General features: G+C 39.2%; 1 protein-coding gene across 2 annotated transcripts in view; it reads right to left on the bottom strand.

Moving 5' to 3' along the window:
• Nucleotides 1-19,607, bottom strand: part of LOC136436827 (protein SDA1 homolog) — a 139,789-nt gene that overhangs the window by 19,037 nt on the left and 101,145 nt on the right. The window contains exons 15-19 of one of the 2 annotated variants that reach the window (XM_066431177.1): nucleotides 14,314-14,372; nucleotides 7,566-7,642; nucleotides 6,646-6,743; nucleotides 5,883-5,959; nucleotides 4,943-5,063 (exon numbers count right to left, since the gene is read on the bottom strand). In XM_066431177.1, coding sequence (XP_066287274.1) covers nucleotides 4,943-5,063; nucleotides 5,883-5,959; nucleotides 6,646-6,743; nucleotides 7,566-7,642; nucleotides 14,314-14,372 — 432 coding nt within the window. The remainder of the gene's footprint in view (nucleotides 1-4,942; nucleotides 5,064-5,882; nucleotides 5,960-6,645; nucleotides 6,744-7,565; nucleotides 7,643-14,313; nucleotides 14,373-19,607) is intronic. The other variant, XM_066431178.1, reaches the window with a different exon arrangement.

Raw genomic sequence — 19,607 nt, 5'->3', positions numbered from 1 at the left:
ACTATATCATATGACATGTTGTTATTTTGTTTTTTGATACAGTATGATTGAATTATTTACATATCATGGGCAGAGGAGATCAAGCTATACTTAATTGATCAAATCAATGCATGAACTGAGCAAATCAGTATGGCTAATTAAAACTGTAATTCTGAGTGAGCAATAAAGAGCTTCAAGTCTTCATTATGTTTGTTGCTCAATGTGTATGAATAACTTACAAAAGAGGTTTTGACAGATGATTAGATTGAATAATGTTAATATGAATAAAGAAAATTAATCATCTCAGTAAAATAATTTCATTAGTGGAATGTAAACAAGTTATCTGGATTTATGCTGTGTTACATGACATTCTACATTCTATCTGTGATTTCACTTAGAACAGAATTGAATATTACCTAAGTTTATTTGATGGAGCACACAACTATGCCCAAAGCAATCTGTGTATTGAGCTGCACGAAATGAAATTCAATTTTTGAGATCTACTCCTGGCTTGATGGAAAGGGAGGAACAGTACAGAGTAAAAAAGAGTTCAAAGGTCAAAAAATCGAATTTTGCTGTCAGCATCGTCTGAACATCAAGCAGGCTTTTTAGGCAACCATACTCTACTTGTAATCACTCTTGACATGGGACTTGCTAATGGAGGACAGGGGCGAGTGGCGTAAGGTGATCCAACTTTCCACAGTTCACATCTGATGATGTCCTCCACAATGACGAAATGAATTCAGCAAAATCAAGAATCAAAACCTTTGCTAAACTTTAACCTTCCACAAAAGATGGCATATTGGTCTTCCAATGCTACCACTTAACCCAGTAGGGCAGTAGCACTGACATCAGAGAGGTTAAAAGCCCTTTGAATCTTGAATTATTGTGACATACATGTAGACAAAGATAGAGATGCCGATGCCTACCCTCCCAACCCCAATACGTACATGTTGTTATGTACAGCCACTTTGCATTGACCATGCCAGGTGAAGAAAGTCCTGCCCTTTGACGCCTCGGAGATGTTGATAGAAATAGGCGCAACATTGATTTCAAGGTTCACCCATCCCAGGCTGAAGTGTGCCATGGATGTGGAAAGGCAGAGGATGATAGATTAAAGAGAGCAACCTTGGGTCACGGGTATGTCAAGGGTAAACTGTAGGGGCAATTTGACTTCAAGTGGCTCTCTGGTACTCCAGGCAACTAAGGGTTTGATGTAAAACATCACATATGAGCAGTTCATGTTCTCAAATGGAATTCTGATGGTCAGACCTAGAATCGGGGACATACGTGTACTACTTAGTTGACCATCCATGAATTATGTGGTTGTCAGCATATCAAGAGACACAAACAGAACATCCTGGAGGGAGATGTCTGCAGCCGCCATGCATCTGCCCTGATGCCTGCGATTCATGTCAAATATATAAAACAAATGTAACTCTCATATCTAACTCCAGCCTATGAAAACCTAAAGAAGCAAAAGACATATTTACTGTTAACTTCAAAAATACATAGCACATGTGTACTTATGTACATTAAAAGCAAATGTACAGGCTCACAATATCAAAGAAACCGTCACTGGACACTGCAAGCTTTCTGTATAAACTTTTTAGATTTAAGATTTCAACATACAGTTATATACTTTTTGACCTGATACCAAACCAAGATGCACAATTGACAAAGTCTAGCTGCTGTAAACGTTCCAAAGAATGGCTATGTGGATACATGCCGAACAAAGAAAATAAAAAAAGGCTGAGGTGGTCCAATTTTCAAGCTCAGTGGACTGTCTATAATCACTATGACAACACACAAACACCACACAGCTCATCTCAGATTCTGATATTCATAAAAGAGTCATGCAATCAGGGGTAGAAAAGCACAGGTTATCAAAATTTCACGAAACTTCAGATTACAGCTTGAAATCGATTGAACAATCACAAGCAACTTATCATGCAGGCCTCCTGCAGTGGAAAGGCAGGCTCAAGCAGAAGTCAGCACGCCATTCGTACCAATTGAAGGCAATCAGACTTCGAAGTGGGCAGCATTCTTCCTTCACAAAATGCATGACTTGGCTTCTTTGCTTGAGAAGATTAAGGACTGTAATCTGTAGAGTCAGTCTAAGTGCCAAATTTTCCCCCAGCTTTCTCAAATCTGACTGCAATGGAGATGAAACTAACTTCCTATTCATAAGAGCTTAACCTTTGGCAGGTACTTTAACTTCACGTAGTAATGCAATGTAATAGTAACAATGTGGAGTCATACATAACCCATACAGTGGTACAGGTCATAGAAAAATCTAACCAGCGAGGTGGATTTCATTATCGCTCATTAGAGCAGAATAGATCCAGACTAGGTCTTCACTGAGTCACCAAAGGGCATGCAGCTAGTGTAGACTATCCCATTACTCTACATCGGTAAAGATAAGATCTGAAGAAGAAGAACTCTGGCAGCACTTTGCATTTTTATATTTCATCCATTGTATGGATGTAATATACTGTTTTCTCTCATGTTTCTTCTACTCCTCCTTCTTCTTCTGTGTAAGTATATAGCAATGGCTTGTTTATTTGTTTTCGCTTACACCAAGAGTACACAAAGGCTCATCTCCCTACAAGTGGTTGTGTATCTTTTTGTATGTGTTAGTGTTACAGTACGAAATAAGCATCAGAAATTTGCAGTGTGTCCAGCAGAAATTTGTGAAACTTTGGCACAACTTGAGTTGGTTCCGAAGAACTGTCCACTGCGTAATGCAAAATTCTCTGGACTATCAGATTGCGGAAATTCTTCCATAAAAGAACTCTTCGGCAAGGTTGTAGTTGTTTACATTCAGAGATTTTCGTGATACATGTTGGTCCATTCGCCGCTGGAAGAGTCCATTCTTGTATGCGGGGAATATTTGTTAAAATTCAATTCTGGACTTGGGTGGTTATGAGAAAGTCCATTTTTTGTGGAGGTGGGGAGGGAAATGGATGAAATATGTTGTATTTGCTCTCGCAAATATTGCCTATCTCGTTCTTGGCTGTTATCTTATACTGACAAGGATGGATAACAGGTTGTCCTCTTATAGTTGATATGTTGCGCTCATTGCAAATTACTTTATATATAATATCATTTAAAATAATTTCACAGTACATCTGCCCATGGTACTGAAAACATAGCAACTGCTACAAAAGTCTGTGTTTGGTTAAGTATCTGCCAACACATCAAAACTCATCACAAACTTTATGTGCAAGGGGAAAGTACGGCTGTATCATAAAACTCTGATTACGTGAAATTGTCCAGAACTTTATCACTTTATTCAGACACCTTAACTTCCCAACCAATTTCCTCTCCCTAAAAAGCTGAAGAGCCATGTCCATGATTCTGTCCTTTTATGTACCCTTCTTAGCTATCAAAACAGTCACATAAATCCCCATTCAAATTTCCTGCAAACTGCAGTATTCAGTCTCTAAACCTGGATTTAAGGACTGAAATCGTTCCCCAAACATTTATAACTCTTCGAAAGGAAGGGTATTGCAGAAAAGTCTACTTTTGATGACTTACTAATCCCATGTTATAGACTTAGTCTGAAACGACAAGGATGAATCATGTATAGGGAAAGAAGCTTATATACAGTAATCCTCAATATGTGATTGAATCATAATCAACATTCTTACCTTCACTTGCCCTTGGGAATCCCACTAACAAAATAGCTGATTCAATTTCCACAAAACAACCTTTCAAGTCACATACATGTAGCTGCCAGAATGACTTTCCTACTTACAGCAACTTGAATATTTGGCTGTGTGATACCATGAAACCACGCAATATTAGCTTTTGGCTGTCTTAATAGTTATACAAATTTAATGCAAATAGCAGTTTTATTTATAATGGAGTGAATGGGAAATGGTTTGGGTTTTCAGAATTCTATACATATCCCCGAAATATTCTATTAACCGTAATGCAAATAGCTGGAATCTACTGTATACAGGAGAGATAATTTCCCACAAGATGTTGGACACTTTTGATTATCAATCATTCAAAAGGTAGGACAGGAGTTAAGTCCTCAACACAAAGATTTTGTTGCCTGCCAACTGACCCAAAGTCATCTCTAAATCAAGGGAACAAGTGTCATTCAAACAAACTGCTAATCTGACAGAAGACAGACAGCATTCTGCTATCACGGGAAATGCCGCTGCTTCAAACTTTACGACTTTAATTCTCTGGACTTAAAGATAATCAACTCAGAAGTTCTCATGTTAGTTTCTGACAAGTCCTAATGCCTTATCCATGTAAGGTTATTGACTGCAACTGACAAAATGCTAAGGACCTGTAATACTGTTTGACGTCAATGCACGTAGATGTGACACATGTGCGCACGTCGCTGAAATAAATCTCTGCATCAGCAGCATTTAGGATTACGTTTGTCAGTAAAAAATAACTCGCTAATGATGCAATCATCAATAGCAGCCAGGACATACTATCATGGCTCTCCATCTTTCAGACACAGGCTGGGTAGCTGTAAGAACAAACTTGAAGACTAATAAGTTTTGAGGTTCGTAGACTGTAGAATGGAGCGGACAGCAACTTAACTTTGGCAAGACGTCATGAGTCAGCTACAAAGAAAAGGAAAGTCTTCTACATCCATAATACAGTCAAACCTGCCCAGTGAAGAAGACCACATTGATGAGATCTGGTCTATGTGGTCACTGTAGCCAGGATTCTTAATGCTTGTGTCAAGAGGAAAAAGTGGTCAAATTGGCCAGGTGGTCCTTATATGCAGAGGTTTGACTGTACTTCTCAGCCTTAGGCCACACCAATTTAATTTCTTGGTTAACGGATTTTTATTTTCCAAAATTCTTTTTTTTGGGAAACTAAAAATCTGTTAACCAACAAATTAAATTGGTGTGGCTTTATCTACTATGATTATCAAGAGAAATGTACAAAGTCATGTACACCAGTAGATTGCATGATTAGTATGACTAACCTTCACCTTCTTGTTGTGGCTGCTCCTCAGGAAGCACTTCCGCCCCCGGAACGTAGTCTTTTGCATCCACTTCTCCGTACTGGAGAGCTTTTGCCTCAGCGCTGGCCTCGGTGGGCTTGCCCTGTTCGTGAGAAAGTGCAACCTGCAGTGACCTGAGATGACCTGTATCCAGTATGTGTATGTTTCTACAGAATGAGCTGAGACTGCAGGTAAGGGTCAATGGATGGTCAAATATCAACATAACCTATAGCAAGATTGCTTGCCCTCTGAGGACTGCTGGTACTTGTTTCAAAGAAAGGTTTGTAAAAGACTAGATATCATGTATGCACAATCAAATCTGTGAACTTCTTTTGGCTTCAAATAGGCAAAATGATACAAAATAAGATATGTACACAAATTTGGTATATCATTGTAAAGATTGTATGATCCTTTGAATATTTTCAATCATTTCTTATCAATGGAAACATTCAAGACTCCAGACAGCAAACCCTGCACAATGTGTAATGTTAATGACACCCTATCTCCAGCACCCAGACAGCATAGGCTTTCAAAGTATTGTCTGAATAGTTGCATCTTTCATGTGCCATTCTGTCTGCCTCTGTCTTATCTTATTTCAGACTTTTGTCTGAAGATTACAAAAGATGCAAGGATAGGCGGTAGACATATATGTCTAAGAAGCAGACATAATGTAATTCACTTTAAGTTCACAGTAGCAAAATTTCACGGTGTAAGAAAAATGGACATTTTCACTAAACTTTAACTTCACGGTGGCAGCAAGTGATTTACAGAAAGGATGTGTGGAGGAATCATAAATAGGTTTTTAACGGTGATAATAAGTTCACGGTCCAGAGGTGACAGTGATTGCAGTGAACATAAAGTTACAGTAAAAGAAACAAGAATTACAGCACTTCAACAAACATTGGTTTGAAGTTGTTCTCACCCTGTCCTTCTTGTGTAGCAGCTCAGGGTTGACCTGTCGGTAGAGCTGAATCAGGGAGCGAGCAGCCATCAACACATCTAGATAAAGGACACAGAAAGAAACAAGTTTCTGTAATTCGTGCTCATGAGTCAACATTTGGAAAAAAAGTACAGTATAAAGCTTTCTTCTTCAGAGACTTCAAAGTTAACAAAAAAAGAAACAAGTCATATGTTACTCATTCAATGTTAAAAGCAATATACTAGTGTATCTAATTGCTTTCCAGGAAAAGAAGCCAAATCTTGATATTGTAATACATATAATTTGAGAATTGAGAGAAATCAACTAAATCATGTTAATAAGTCTTCACTTGTACCGCAAAGAAGTCCAGAAGTCCAATAATATATTTCACAATTTGAGGTTAGCTATATCACATGAAAATAGTGAAAATAGCTTAAGACTGTATCCTAAATTTTGACTTTATTTAATAGTTAAGGTAGTCCCAATGTCTTTTAGAGGCCATATATATAAAGGAGTGGGATAATATACACTGTGTCTTGGGCAATTGGTATTTGAAGAGGGAGCCCATCCCTATCCTTTCACCAAGGGCACAACGTTTGGCCCACTACAGCCTGGATCAAAACCTGTAACTTCTTGATCCCACCAGTGAACAGCCTAACCATTACACTATCATTGCCATCTCAGTCATAGTGAATAAAAACTTAACAACAAACTTTACAACAACAAAAATTGTCAACATTCTAAAGAAAGTTTGCCTTCTCCTTACTTTTGTTTCTGTAGTTCTTGTACTGAGCCAGATCTCTGAGCAGATCCTCACTCATGCCCAGCGGGGCTCGCGCACAGATCTCTCGTACTGCATTCAGCCTGTGGAGTAAAAAAAAAAAAAATTAAGTCTGCCAATTAAAATTAAGCTCGCTCCTGAAGCTTCGCTAACAATTAAAAAAGCTCCCAATAGTACAAAATCGGACACCACGTAAGAAGGTCATCTGTCATCGACCTGCGTGCTGGACTACCAGACCTTACTAACAAGGTATAGAGTGACAGGCGGGTCCACAGACAGATTCCTGTCAAATTCTGGGAATTCTTGCCGGAATGCCAGACCTTACTAACAAGGTATAGAGTGACAGGCGGCGTACACGGACGGATTCCTGTAGAATTCTGGGAATTCTTTTGAAACGGGCCTAAGATATACTATTAAGCTCGCTCCTGAAGCTTCGCTAAAAAACAGGCCCGCAAGCGGACACCAAGCTTGAAGTAAAACCACTTCTGACAGAAGTTAGATAACACAAAAAGTTGTTAATGATTAGGAGAGACATAAATGAGGGCTGTGGAATCCTTTGGCAGACAATTATACCTGCATGGTTCTTCTGTAAATCCCTGGGCGATGGGAAAAAATACAGCTGATTGCACGATCAATATCATCTTAAGCCTCCGTACTGTCTACAGTTGAGGTACACTTAGCTTGCATTCCCTAGAGCTTCTGTCAAGGGAAGAGTTGCCAAACTCATGGATAATGCAACCCAGAAGGATCTGTTGAAACTTTTTGGTTTTGGCACTGTTCAGATGTGAGTGAAAGTTCAACAACTCTGACGTATCATTGCGTGTATTCAAAAATGGCCATGTATGAACAAAAGTCTGAATTCTGTTTCCATGCCCAAACTGTTGTTTGAGTTTAAGAGAACTCACCCCACTGTCATGACTTCATTGGAGTTTCTCTCGGTGATGAAGTTGTTGGCCACAGTCATCAACATCTGCTGTAGAATCTGGATGTAAAACAAGATCACATGGAAAATATAGTCATGGCATTGTCACTAACTGATCAGAATTTAAGTCTGAAGGAGTTGCTAGTTTTCATCAAAGTCATTCTCTTGTGAATTCATTTTTTTCATTCTTTACACCAATGTCAGCATAAGGCTTGCAAAAACAATGCACATCTTCAAAATCTGTTGGCTTTGTATAGTAGATGGTCATGATATCGGAAACAAAAGTATCAATGATATAGGGAAGCCAAATCTGATAATGCACCGTAATTCATGAAGGAATGCTATTGATAAAATGCTGCAACTTCTATGTCTTAGTACACGTGACAAAAAGCTGCAAGTTCAACTGGCATTCATTGTGACCATGCATAAACATTTTCCAGCAGCTATACAAGATGATTTATTACATTCAAGTCCAAGTGGAATAGGGGTTGCCAGGTTTGCCATTGCCTTGGACATGACTTATTGCAAGGAAAGATACTAAGACTTCTGAAAAAGTACTGTAAATGGGATATTTGTCCTTGGTTGTGCATTAGGCTAACACAGAGTGGACTATACATCTTGGTCCATGAATGTGTTCAGCGATGAGCCCATGTCAACACCAGTGACAAATCGATAGGGATTATCTTTGTCCTTGGGTATGTGGTTATTTATATATGTGCACTTTATCAGTTTTACCTTAACATTCAAGTAGTAGTAGTCAAGGTCTAGGGTCAGGTCTGTTGGCACACTCAGAAAATAGGAGTGTAAATCCAGAAGTAACCGTGTCAGCGCATTTGGCATTTAGTCTTATTTTTTGTATAAACCTGCTCTACATTTAGTTTTCACATACAGCATGATATCTCCCAAATACAGTAAATGTAGAAATGTTTGCGGTGGATTTATGTTTGCGGTTTTTGCGGTAAGCTCTTCACCGCAAAAGTTAAACCACCGCAAAAGTTTTTGTCCTCCTATCCCCTTGGTCTCAAATGTGAACTTAAAACCACTGCGAACTACAATTTCTCCCTACCAAAGAATGAAAACCATGCAAAGTTAAATGCATTTACAGTAGTTGAATGCATTTACAGTAATTAAAATTATACAAAAAGTTCTGAAATGTATATGCAAGGAAAGATATAGACTTGTCAAGTACAGTAAATAGGGTATTTGTCCTTGGGTGTGCATTAGGCTAACACAGTGTGGACTATACATCTTGGTCCATGAAAGTGTTCAGTGATGAGCCCACGTCAACACCAGTGACAAATCGATAGGGATAATCTTTGTCCTTGGGTATGTGGTGATTTATATATGTGCAGGTTATAAGTTTTACCTTAACCTTCAAGTAGTACCAGGGTCAGGTCTGTTGGCACACTCAGAAAATAGGAGTGTAAATCCAAATGTACATGTAGCAGTGTCAGCACTTTTGAAAGTTTTTTGTGAAACCTGCTATATATTTTTGCTTTCACATACAGCATGTTATCCTCCAAATAATCAAAATCATACAACAGACTTATGGAAGAGTTCTGAAATTAATATGACTCCATACTTATGTCTTTGGAACAACTTAGCTTTAAAGCTGGTGGCGCTACTTCTTCTTCTTTCAAACTTGAACATTGGACAGACTGGTATCAAGGGAATTAATATTTACGACTGTGCTTTTTACGTCTAAAACTTTAGTGGCAGTAATAACTTGATTGGATCACCTAGGTGACTGTTGAGCCGACCCACCGCTGATTTTCTAATGAAGGACGACGGGTGATACCTGTTGACCAGCCCTCCTGGTCATCATTAACAACTTGCTGCTATTAAGGCTGGGACATGAATGTCATGTCCAACAGGCATCAGTTTTAATATTACAAAGTCAGCAGGAGGCTTGTTTAAGCCCCCGTCACAAATAAGAAATTCAGCTCGGCCGACGTGTTGGCGAGCTTCAAATGTGCATTTTCGGCAGAAGTACGGCCCGCGTCCTGTCGATTACGCGGGCTTCGGGCGATTTTTAGAAATAACAGTTGATCCAAATATTGGCCTTTTACCAGGTTAGTCGATACTGACTTCGTCCATGTCAAAGAGATGGTACCATCTCATCGGGGATTTTTAGTTTTTAGTGTTCGACGGACGTCGCCCGAGATTTTCATTGGAAAATATGGTCGACGCTCGGGCGATTTTAAATTCGGCGAGTTTCGGGCGATCTACAACTAGGCATCACTTGTTGTCCCTTTTGGTATTGGGAAGTCAGCAGGAGGCTTATCTGACAGTCACCATGTTTGTCCCATGATGTGACTGCCATCAAGACTGTGACATGAAAGTCCCAGTCTCTCAGAGCAGGGATGTTATTAATAGTGTCCTTGACGACAGTAATCACATCATGGGACTGCCATGGCTACCGTTAAACAAACCTCCCGTTGACTTTCTCATAAGGGACAACAGGTGATGCCTCGTGATTGGAATTAACGACCAAAGATTTCCCCTAGTCCTTGTAATGTTATCCCCATGGATTAAACGATTGATAACCATAAAGTAGTAAAGTTTAGTTTTCTTACAAACATAAAAGTTGGCTGACACCACAGGTAACTCAAAATCCTTTAGGGCACACTAGGTAAAATTGCGTGGGAAACAAGTAAGTAAAAATACAAATTGACAATGTACTGTTACAAGGACTTTATTCAAAGAACAACTTTCTCTCTTGGTTCTCCCATCGTCACGATGGATAAGCCGTTATTCTGGCGAAATCAGACTGTTAAAGAATATCTGAGCAAAAAATTTGGTTTGCCAAACTTAGTCTTTTTAATGACTTGAGGTCAAACGTTCTCCAAAATACAAATAATGAAATTGTATCTTAATGCATTTTGTAACTACATGTACATACATGTTAAGTATACAAAGTAAGTAGATTTCCCTTGGGCTAATACTAACTTAAGATACCTTTACAGGTTTGACTGAAGTGATAAGGACAGGTTTGAATGTAAACATAACTAAATCATGCTTACTGATCATGATCTTTTGGTAAAAAATTATTGGAACGTCAAAGCATAAAGAAAGATGTTCGTGTTCATATTTCATGTACATTTCAGGTGCATCATTGCAAAATCAACATTATGTTTCACAACTTGAAGGCTATGCTGGGAATTTGCGCCATGAAAAAATGCACCTGCAATCAATCAACCTGTCCAAAATCCCATCTCGCTTGTTCCTTGTTGCTTATCACCGGACTAATACTTCAAAGTTTCTGCTATATTATATAACAAGCTTCAGCAGTTTCTAAAAATAAATCACATCTTGGACTGACATTGACAAATTGCAAGACAGTAATTCTTTGCAATTTTCACAGAAAGATCTCTTTAGCCAGTATTGTGACTCCTTAATACTCCTTCAGCATCAGGATATGTCCCTGAATGAACTTTAAAGATGAGATTTGGATTCACGGCACATTTTTACAGGAAAGATGGACTGCTCAGTTGCAATGGAGGGATATGTTACATGTATGTACAGGTATGTATCTGCACAAAAATCTGCATTAGCTATACGTTAAATGTCTTGTTTCAATCTCTTTAGCTAAAATGTACCGAAATACTGACAGCAGGCTTTGTTGATACATTTAGCTCTTTGAGTTAAAGTATATGCAAGAAACTTATTAACTTTTCTCCTGTAATATATAAACTAGATATATCATTATAGTATTGATAGAATAATAAAAGATTATCAACTACAATTGCAACTGCATATCACAAGACAACACAAACATTCTGTACATTCACATTCTCATTTCACTGTTCATATAACTGGAAATTCTGGCACAAGGGACCCTACATGTACAACTCTGAACTGTGTAATTATGGAAAATCCCCAGCAATAAAGTGGTGACCCTCTGTATGCTTCTCCAAACACTTTATCTGCACCCACTCTCCAGGTAAATCTAATGATTATCCCGGCAAAACCTGCAACATGATTAGGAGCGTCCCAAATGGCCTGCTGTCTGGTGTCCTTGATAAGTTTATCAGGCATTTTTGCACATAGGGACCTGACCAGGATAATGTCACTGCAGGGATGCTAACCCTACAAATGTGTTCTGTAACCTTCACCCAGCCTTCACCCTTCATGAGGCATTAACTTTGCATTGGTAATAGGGTTGTTGGGCGGTAGGGACAGTGTTAATCAAATCTTCATTTTCAATTTGTGTACCATAGCCTTTTCTGTTTATGAATTCTATGGGCCTTTTTCTACCAACAGTTTTCAGGTCAATTCAGGCTGTAGTGTTATTTGATCACAAAACATACCTCAAAATTATAGGCTTGCTAACCTCACAACTGTTGTAAACCACCACGCACATTTTTTTCAACTCTGCAAAGTTGTCCCTTATAGTTAAGGCCACATCAAAATTTACAGTATGCATACAGTTTATCAGTTTCAAATCAATTTTCCACGTAGCGCACAGAAGGAAATTGTGGTTATGAAACAATGTCTATCTGCTAATTGGGGTTGTTTCATATTTGCATGAAAATAAGATGATAGATTCAAGTCTAAATCGCAGTTAATTGGATAAATTCCTTGAACCTTGCTCATGAATCTAAATCGTTCTTATACTTGAACATCCATATAACTTGACATTCTTTATATAACTAAGATTTACGTTATACAATTAACCTTTAGCACACTGAAATAGGCATTTGGCACTCCATTCTCTATTGGTTACACTTCCAGAGTTAGGTAACGAAGAAGGTCGATAGTATGCTTCATTCATTACCTTCGTCAATGAGGTTATGTTTTCGAGAGCACGTGTCCGTGTACCTGGGTGGACTGTCTTGATATTTGGTATGTGGGTACATGTAGGTCTTGATGAGACCTCAAAATGATTAGATTTGGCCACCCAGCAACTTTCTCTGGTACTGTAGCATAACGTTGGCTGTAAAAGATGTTGAAGTAGCAATTTCTGCATGTTTTTAATTTTTCTAGAAATACTGAAAACCCTCACTCAGTTAGCATACATGAGTTAAAGTTAAAATCCTCCCACACCATAATTGATGTATAGGGCAGTGCCCATCTCCATTTCATAGCCCTGGGCCACACTGTGGTGCAATCACTGCAGCAGGGGGCCAGTCCACTGGCAGTGGAGTGTGTTTAACTTCCATACTGTTTCAGAAGTATGTACCATTTTTATAAAGTCTTTGGTATGACTCAATGCGCCTCTTGTCCAGAAGTGTCCTAACCCGGGGCTTAAACCCGGGGCTTCTGGTCAGCATGCATGACAATCATTCTAATTCCTAGATTCTTTTTAAAGGTATGGTACACAATGCAGAAGGTAAATTAATCATCATTTAAAGTAGGCCATATCCTCTGATAAGACACAAGTATATTTTACATGTATGTTTATATTCCTTACATGTTGGAGACTCACAAACTTTACAGTCACTTTTGACACACTCTCTAGCAAAATCTTCAGTTACTATAAAGTACCTCTCAATGAAGAAAGTTTTTATGATGCCATAACAGAGGTGCAATACACTCAGAAAAGGATTCGATTTCCCTAAATTTTCATTTTCCACAGGTTTCAAACAATGCAGTGTCTTCCTGTCACAAACTTTTATAACTACTACTGGAAGGTTATTCATCGCCGCATAAAACAGATATGATACATGATGATTAACTACACTGTATTGGCATATTCATCTATTCACAAAATGTCACAGTTAATGTTATACTTCTCCCAGTTATTTTCATGGTTCAATGCTTCCATGACTTATATTGTGTTCATGATGTAATACTGCTGTCATCCCCGTTCATTCATTTTCCAAACGTTTGAGGCTTTCCAAGATTGCGGTCATCTGTCTTGTTGGTTATCATCTATCACTTTTAGTGAACTGACTTGCTTAATAACAGTGCAGCACACCATGCAACCACTGCATAGATGAGTCGGAGGCAAACCTTCTAGATCAAATTTGCTGATACTGGTTATGATTAATACTGGAAGCAAGAACGAACCTACTTTCCATCATCTACTAAATGCATAATGATAGATAGAAGCTTTTAATTAGTTCCTCACATAGCTTTCCACAATTTTAAGTGCTGAATCTGCACTGAGCTTTCTTCGTGCTGCATTGCAAATAGGACTTAGGCCACACCAATTTAATTTCTTGGTTAACAGATTTTTAAAAATAATTCAAGCAACAAAAAAATCATGAAAACAGAAGGCTGGGGTGAAAACTTGCACCTGGCCCTGTTCACTCCCTGAAGTTGTGTGCACCAAAGTACAAAGTTTCCTCTGAGATTCTGTTTTCCTGTTGATTTTCCAATCTAGCATTTTTCTTAAAAATTCCGTTAACCAAGAAATTAAGATGGTGTGGCCTTATGACAGAAGAAAAACCTAACATTTAGGAATCAGGCGAAGAGAATATGGTCTGTTTCTTATATTTGCATTTGTCTGGGTAACATCTACTAACATAATTCTACCAGGGTACATAATTCCGCCATCCTGAAAGATACGTCCAAACAGGTTTCCAACCCAACATCCCCCAGTATAATTCACTCCTGTATCTCTATACTGTGCATACTTGGGGGGTGCTGAACTAGAGATCTCTCAATCCCACTGTTTATCAAAGTGGCGGATTTCTGTAACCCGCCGGATTAAGGTTAATGGAGGCTAATGGATTCAAATGTCCATGAAGATGTTGGATGTTATGAAAGGTAAAAAAAAAACTTACATCGGGAGGAATCTGGGTATGAGAGGCTTGGGCAGCACACAGTAGAATCCTGGTCACCTCTGCACACAAAAAAACAAATGAAAAAGTTAAGTACATGTTCTCAGACACTGAACAAGATAATAAAATAAAAACGCAGTCTGCTCCATAAACATGTCATTGACATTTGTAGTCCTTTGACATTCAAGTCTCTTCCTCTTGAGATAGACTTTTTAGAGCTTGCACTGAATATGGGCAAGGCAGAAGGCTGAATTGGAGAAGGTACATGTATAAAAGAAGATTGCACTAAATTGCAGTCTACACAATGACATGTAATGCATGTCGTGCTGAATTTCATGTGTTAAACATGATTACAATATCACTCATTTAGGCCCCATATCAATATCACAAGAAAATCATGGTGTCCCTATATTTTTCTCATGGTAGCCTTGTAGAAACCCAAAATGCTAAAATGCTGACACTTATAAAACCTAACAATACGTAATTTTGGTACAAGATTGGTTCATTGTTGTAACAAAAGTGACAGGATGCTTGCTGCTATAACTGTAGCTACCACCTTCTCTTGCTTTTATGGAAAAAGCTACCAGAGAAATGGTTTCTTGATTACTGATAAGCTTGGAAATTCACTGCAAACCATGCAGATTATACTGCCAAGATAATAAGTATGAACTACAAGTTATACCTCTGGCGTAATCATAATTGAGTATGATCACATGTATGAACAGCAGATACTAAGTAATTACTAGAGCTCTCAAGGGAAATAAATCAATGACAGGGCTAGGTTGTGTGTCAAGATTAAGACTACATAAAAATTACTCTTGATTAAAAGTCCTTGCCGCAGAGCACAAGATTATTAGTCATTGATGAAAGTTAGCATGAATCAAAATATTTCTACAGTAGGGTGTCATTCGGGATGTCCCTGTGGCTCAACTTGTAGCAGCCTCACAGTTGAGCTCCTATTACTAATTAGTTGGTAACTTGTAGACCCCGGTTCAAGTCCCGGGGTTAGGACATCTTGGTTAGGGCTGCACCATCTTTCGGAAGGGACATAAAATGGGGGTTCTATGTTGGAGGAAGTGTCTTGAACATGTTAAAGGGGAAGGGCTAGCAACCCCTCCCTGTAGAAATATACCCTGCTATCGAAAAAGCTAGGAAACATGCCGCCCCATGTGCCACTAGGCACTACAAGGGTCTGAACGAATAAATGAAGGTGTTATTCAGGGTTTGCTGAGACAAGCATTTGTAGGTTGACATAGTGAGAAAAAAAAACCTGTGGTTACACACAGTTCTGCAGTTGCCCATCCATGCTCAACCCTACCAAGGCCCCAGGATAAGTACAGGTCTCAGTAGCCACTCAAGGGACTGAGCAAAAGTGGCTGCTGAGGCCAGGTGGTTGCTCCAGGCAAGTTGGTTGGTTGACCTGTTGATTGGGGCACGTTTATGGTAATAGGAATTTTTATCGGTTGGTTTCTTATTACTTCGCTCTACAGGACCACAAAAAAGTGCTTGCTGGTTGGTCGGTTGGGTAAAACAGTTGGTTGCTCAGCAGAGGGTCTTAACAATGCGAAATTGGATGTGACTGTTTTAATGTTGCTAGCGACTGCAGTTGGTTGCTTGCGCCAGGTGGTTGCTTGTGCCAGGTGGCTGCCCAGCCAGGTTTGACTGTACAAAACAATGCTCTAATTGGCCTTGATGCTGGAAAGGATAAATGAGGCAGACAGTAATGAGCAATGGTGCACACTAATCACCATGTTGTTATATCCCGACAAGCAGCATTACAAAACACACGTCCCACAAGCAGGTCCCGCTGTGGCCATTAACAATAAAGGGAAACATGAGGAGAAGTTAAAACATGCTGAGTTGATGGATAACAGTTGAGTTTTGTGACAAATCTCAGTATGAGAGTAAATTTGTCGGAACATCCATACCCGCTGGCTGGGGTATTTTGGATGCATATTTCATAGTCAAAAATAAAGAAAGCAACACTCCAATTTACATCTGATACAAGAATGTAGCTTATAGAAAGGCCAATGCCCTTAATATGTGGGAGTAATCGGAGTATCAATTTGTTATAGAATAACAACAACAGTGGCTGGTTCAGTACCAAGGACAGGCCCGTATATCAGACAAAGGGCAATTCCCCTTAGTAGCTTCTTCAGGTCTTTCATCATGTACTGAGCTTTGCCAACAGACTTTGAGAAGCAAGAACATAAAAGATGCACTACAAATGCACACCAAGAGCTTAGCTTGACTTGCATAAAGAATATTGTATATATAAACAATATGAATTGCAGTCTAGGCTTTCCTTGAATCCTCCCAGACTGAACAGACCATGCAATATACATGATTTAAAACTTTTTTTCATTTCTTAGAAATTCATTACAGAACAGTGACCACTCTCACCTCTTAAGTTGCAACTTCTATAATCAAGTTCCTGCTGGCCTAGAATGCTTACAGAGCTAGAAAAGCTTCTTGAAACCAATCGTGTCATAATTCTGTCAGTTGCAGTCATCCAGAAGCTAGGTGCTGAGCCATAATCTAATGGGTATTTGGACCTTCCTAACTTCCAAGCATAACCTTTCAAACTGAATCCCTTAAGGTCAATGACCAATCAGAGAACTGCGTCAGAGCTGCTTCGTTCAGTTACACCTCGATTTCCCTGGGTGCCAAAAGGAAGCACTTGGGTCCATCCGACCACAAACCTACTGTACTTAATGCTTAAGCTGCAATTACTCACACCCAGTTGTCATTAGCAGCAACCAACATTCCAACAGCTAATACCCACTGGTGATTAGTTTGAGAGTTAATCACTATTGAGTGGAACAAATTGGTAGGTTGGTAAGTTAGAGTGCTAAAGTGGAACAATGTGCACACGTATCTTTGGCCTTCTTTCTCTCACCAAGTTTGCATTTGGCTCCTTGGTTAAGCAGCAGGGAAAAGGTTATGCAGCAGGGAAAAAGTTCAACAGCCTGACAACAACCCATAGTTGCGCATTGGATTCTTCAGATGGTGAAAGATGTGCTACTGTAAATGCATTTAAGTTCGCATGGTTTTTATTTCGCGCTAAGGCGAAAATGGGGTGTTAGCATGGTTTTAAGTTTTAAGGCAGTGTTATAGTCACATACTACAAAAAATTTTGTGGTGGTTTTAAGTTTGCGGTGAAACAGTCGCTGCAAAAACCGCAAACATAAAACCACCGCGAACATTTCTGCATTTACAGTATGTACATCCTGGACCAGTCACATGGAATGTACAAACTGAGGGAGTGATCGGATGATGTATTATCTGCCTCATTCATAATCAAAGTGCATGCATTCTAGACTTCTGACAGTTGAAAAATGCATTTTTTGCAATGCAATTGGTTATCAATGTGCTTTTCCTGAATGTAAAACACTGGATCTGTTTGATAGAGGAAGAACAGCTACCAAAAGGCCACATTTTCAGTGTGCCAACCAATGGATCAAATGCAGACATGAGCAGGACCTAAAAATAAGAAGAATAGACTGATAGCCTTGATCAATCAATTGTTCGCAGGCATGATGTGAATCATATATTTTTCCTGTGTCTTCTAAAAGTCAGAATAGCTTCCCATAAGGGAGTAAACCATTGAGAAGCCATTGAGGAAACTAATGACTTAAATAAGGTACATGCAGTCCTAGTGCAGCAGCCTTCCATGTATATACTACATTACCCTACAAAATGATAAAGCACTGCCAGTAACAAGTCATTGATCCTCATCCATATCACAGCAAGGACTGTTCAGTTGCTGGGATGGCAATAAGTCATGCTTGCCTCACGAAGTTCAGGTTTAGGTTAATAATAAATCAAAGGTGGGGTGATCAGGACAGTCACGTATAATCAACGCCTAAAGGTAAGCTGTTTCTTTGAAAAAAAGGCTCAACAAACAAATTGACTGGTATGGTTTGACAGATTTCATCCCCTGTGAAAAGGTAGGAGTAGACATATCAATTTTTCTCATTTTCTATGCTGTGGATAAGCCTTTTGTTCACACTAAACTCAATCTACCTCCACAGGATGTCTAAATTCTGTAATGAGATCAAGTTTCTACTGGTGTCCCTGGAGCTTGATATGCAAAAAGCTGTTCAGCAGATTTACAACAGTGTCCTTCAGATTTACAACAGTGTCCTTACAATGTCCAGGGGGTTTTCCTGCATGGCTTTCACAACGTATGGTGCATAAATAACTGGTTAGCAAAACTACAGGGATGCTTCAGCTTGTGAGAAGTTTATGTCTTGAATTATGAATCCCCAAATCTGAAAGATTAGCCCAGGGGCTCCTTGCGAAAATACAAGTCTTGATTTACACTGCCCAATGGACACCCTTAAACTCCACAGATTACCTAACTCGCCATAATGTTGCTGTAAAACCCTCAACTTCAGATTTCAAACTTTACAGGAACTTAAATATTGTCCCTGCGTGTTGAAGGATGAACATGACTTAAAGTTCCTCCAAATTTTGTACCCATACAAAAACCTTTTGCCGCAAATTCTGGCAATATCTGGCAATATCTGTATACCAGTCGTCTATCCAAAAATAGGATCAGGTTAGCTGGAATGCATTTCCAATTACCCACATCTTTCTGTTTTTCTTCTCAGGTTTCATGTTTCAGACTTGGTGTCTACATAACAAAGCCAACGGGTTCTCTGGGGATGCTGATTAATCCAAATAACCAACGTCATTAGATTTCAATATGTCTCTCTTTCTCCCAACTGAAATCAGTTCTTTTGTTCAGTACATGAACGGAGTCTATATAACGATATTGGAGCAAAATATTTTTCAGTGAATATCAAAAGAGATACGTGGGTGGATTGGCATTACACAACTGCTCTTGAGCTTCAACTGATCAAATCACATTATAGTTATACAAATATTATACAAATATGCAGTCATATGACCGGGTATAATGTACCCGTGGTTTCCATTTCAGACAATTTGCTATGGGGATGACATGTCCAGTTTTGTCATCCTAATCTATTGAGCGTTCGTTCCTTCATTCGTTTGTTCATTTCTCATTCAGACCCTTATAGTGCCTAGTGGCACATAGGGCAGCAAGTTTCCTTGCTGTTTCAGTAGCAGGGTATATTTTCACAGGGAGGGGTTGCTAGCCCTTCCCCTTTAACATGCTTGAGGCACCTCTTACAATATGGGACATCCCATGTTAGGTCCCTTCTGAAAGACGGATGCAGTTAGCAACTAGTTGGAACCAGTTAGCAACTAGTTGGAACCAGGAGCTCAACTGTGAGGATGCTATCAGTTGAGCTGTGTAGGGACATATC

The sequence above is a fragment of the Branchiostoma lanceolatum genome, chromosome 6 (genome assembly GCF_035083965.1).
Source record: "Branchiostoma lanceolatum isolate klBraLanc5 chromosome 6, klBraLanc5.hap2, whole genome shotgun sequence".
Classification (NCBI taxonomy): Eukaryota; Metazoa; Chordata; class Leptocardii; order Amphioxiformes; family Branchiostomatidae; genus Branchiostoma; species Branchiostoma lanceolatum.
Note: the sequence above shows the minus strand (reverse complement) of the source record. Positions and strands in the feature narration are given on the sequence as shown.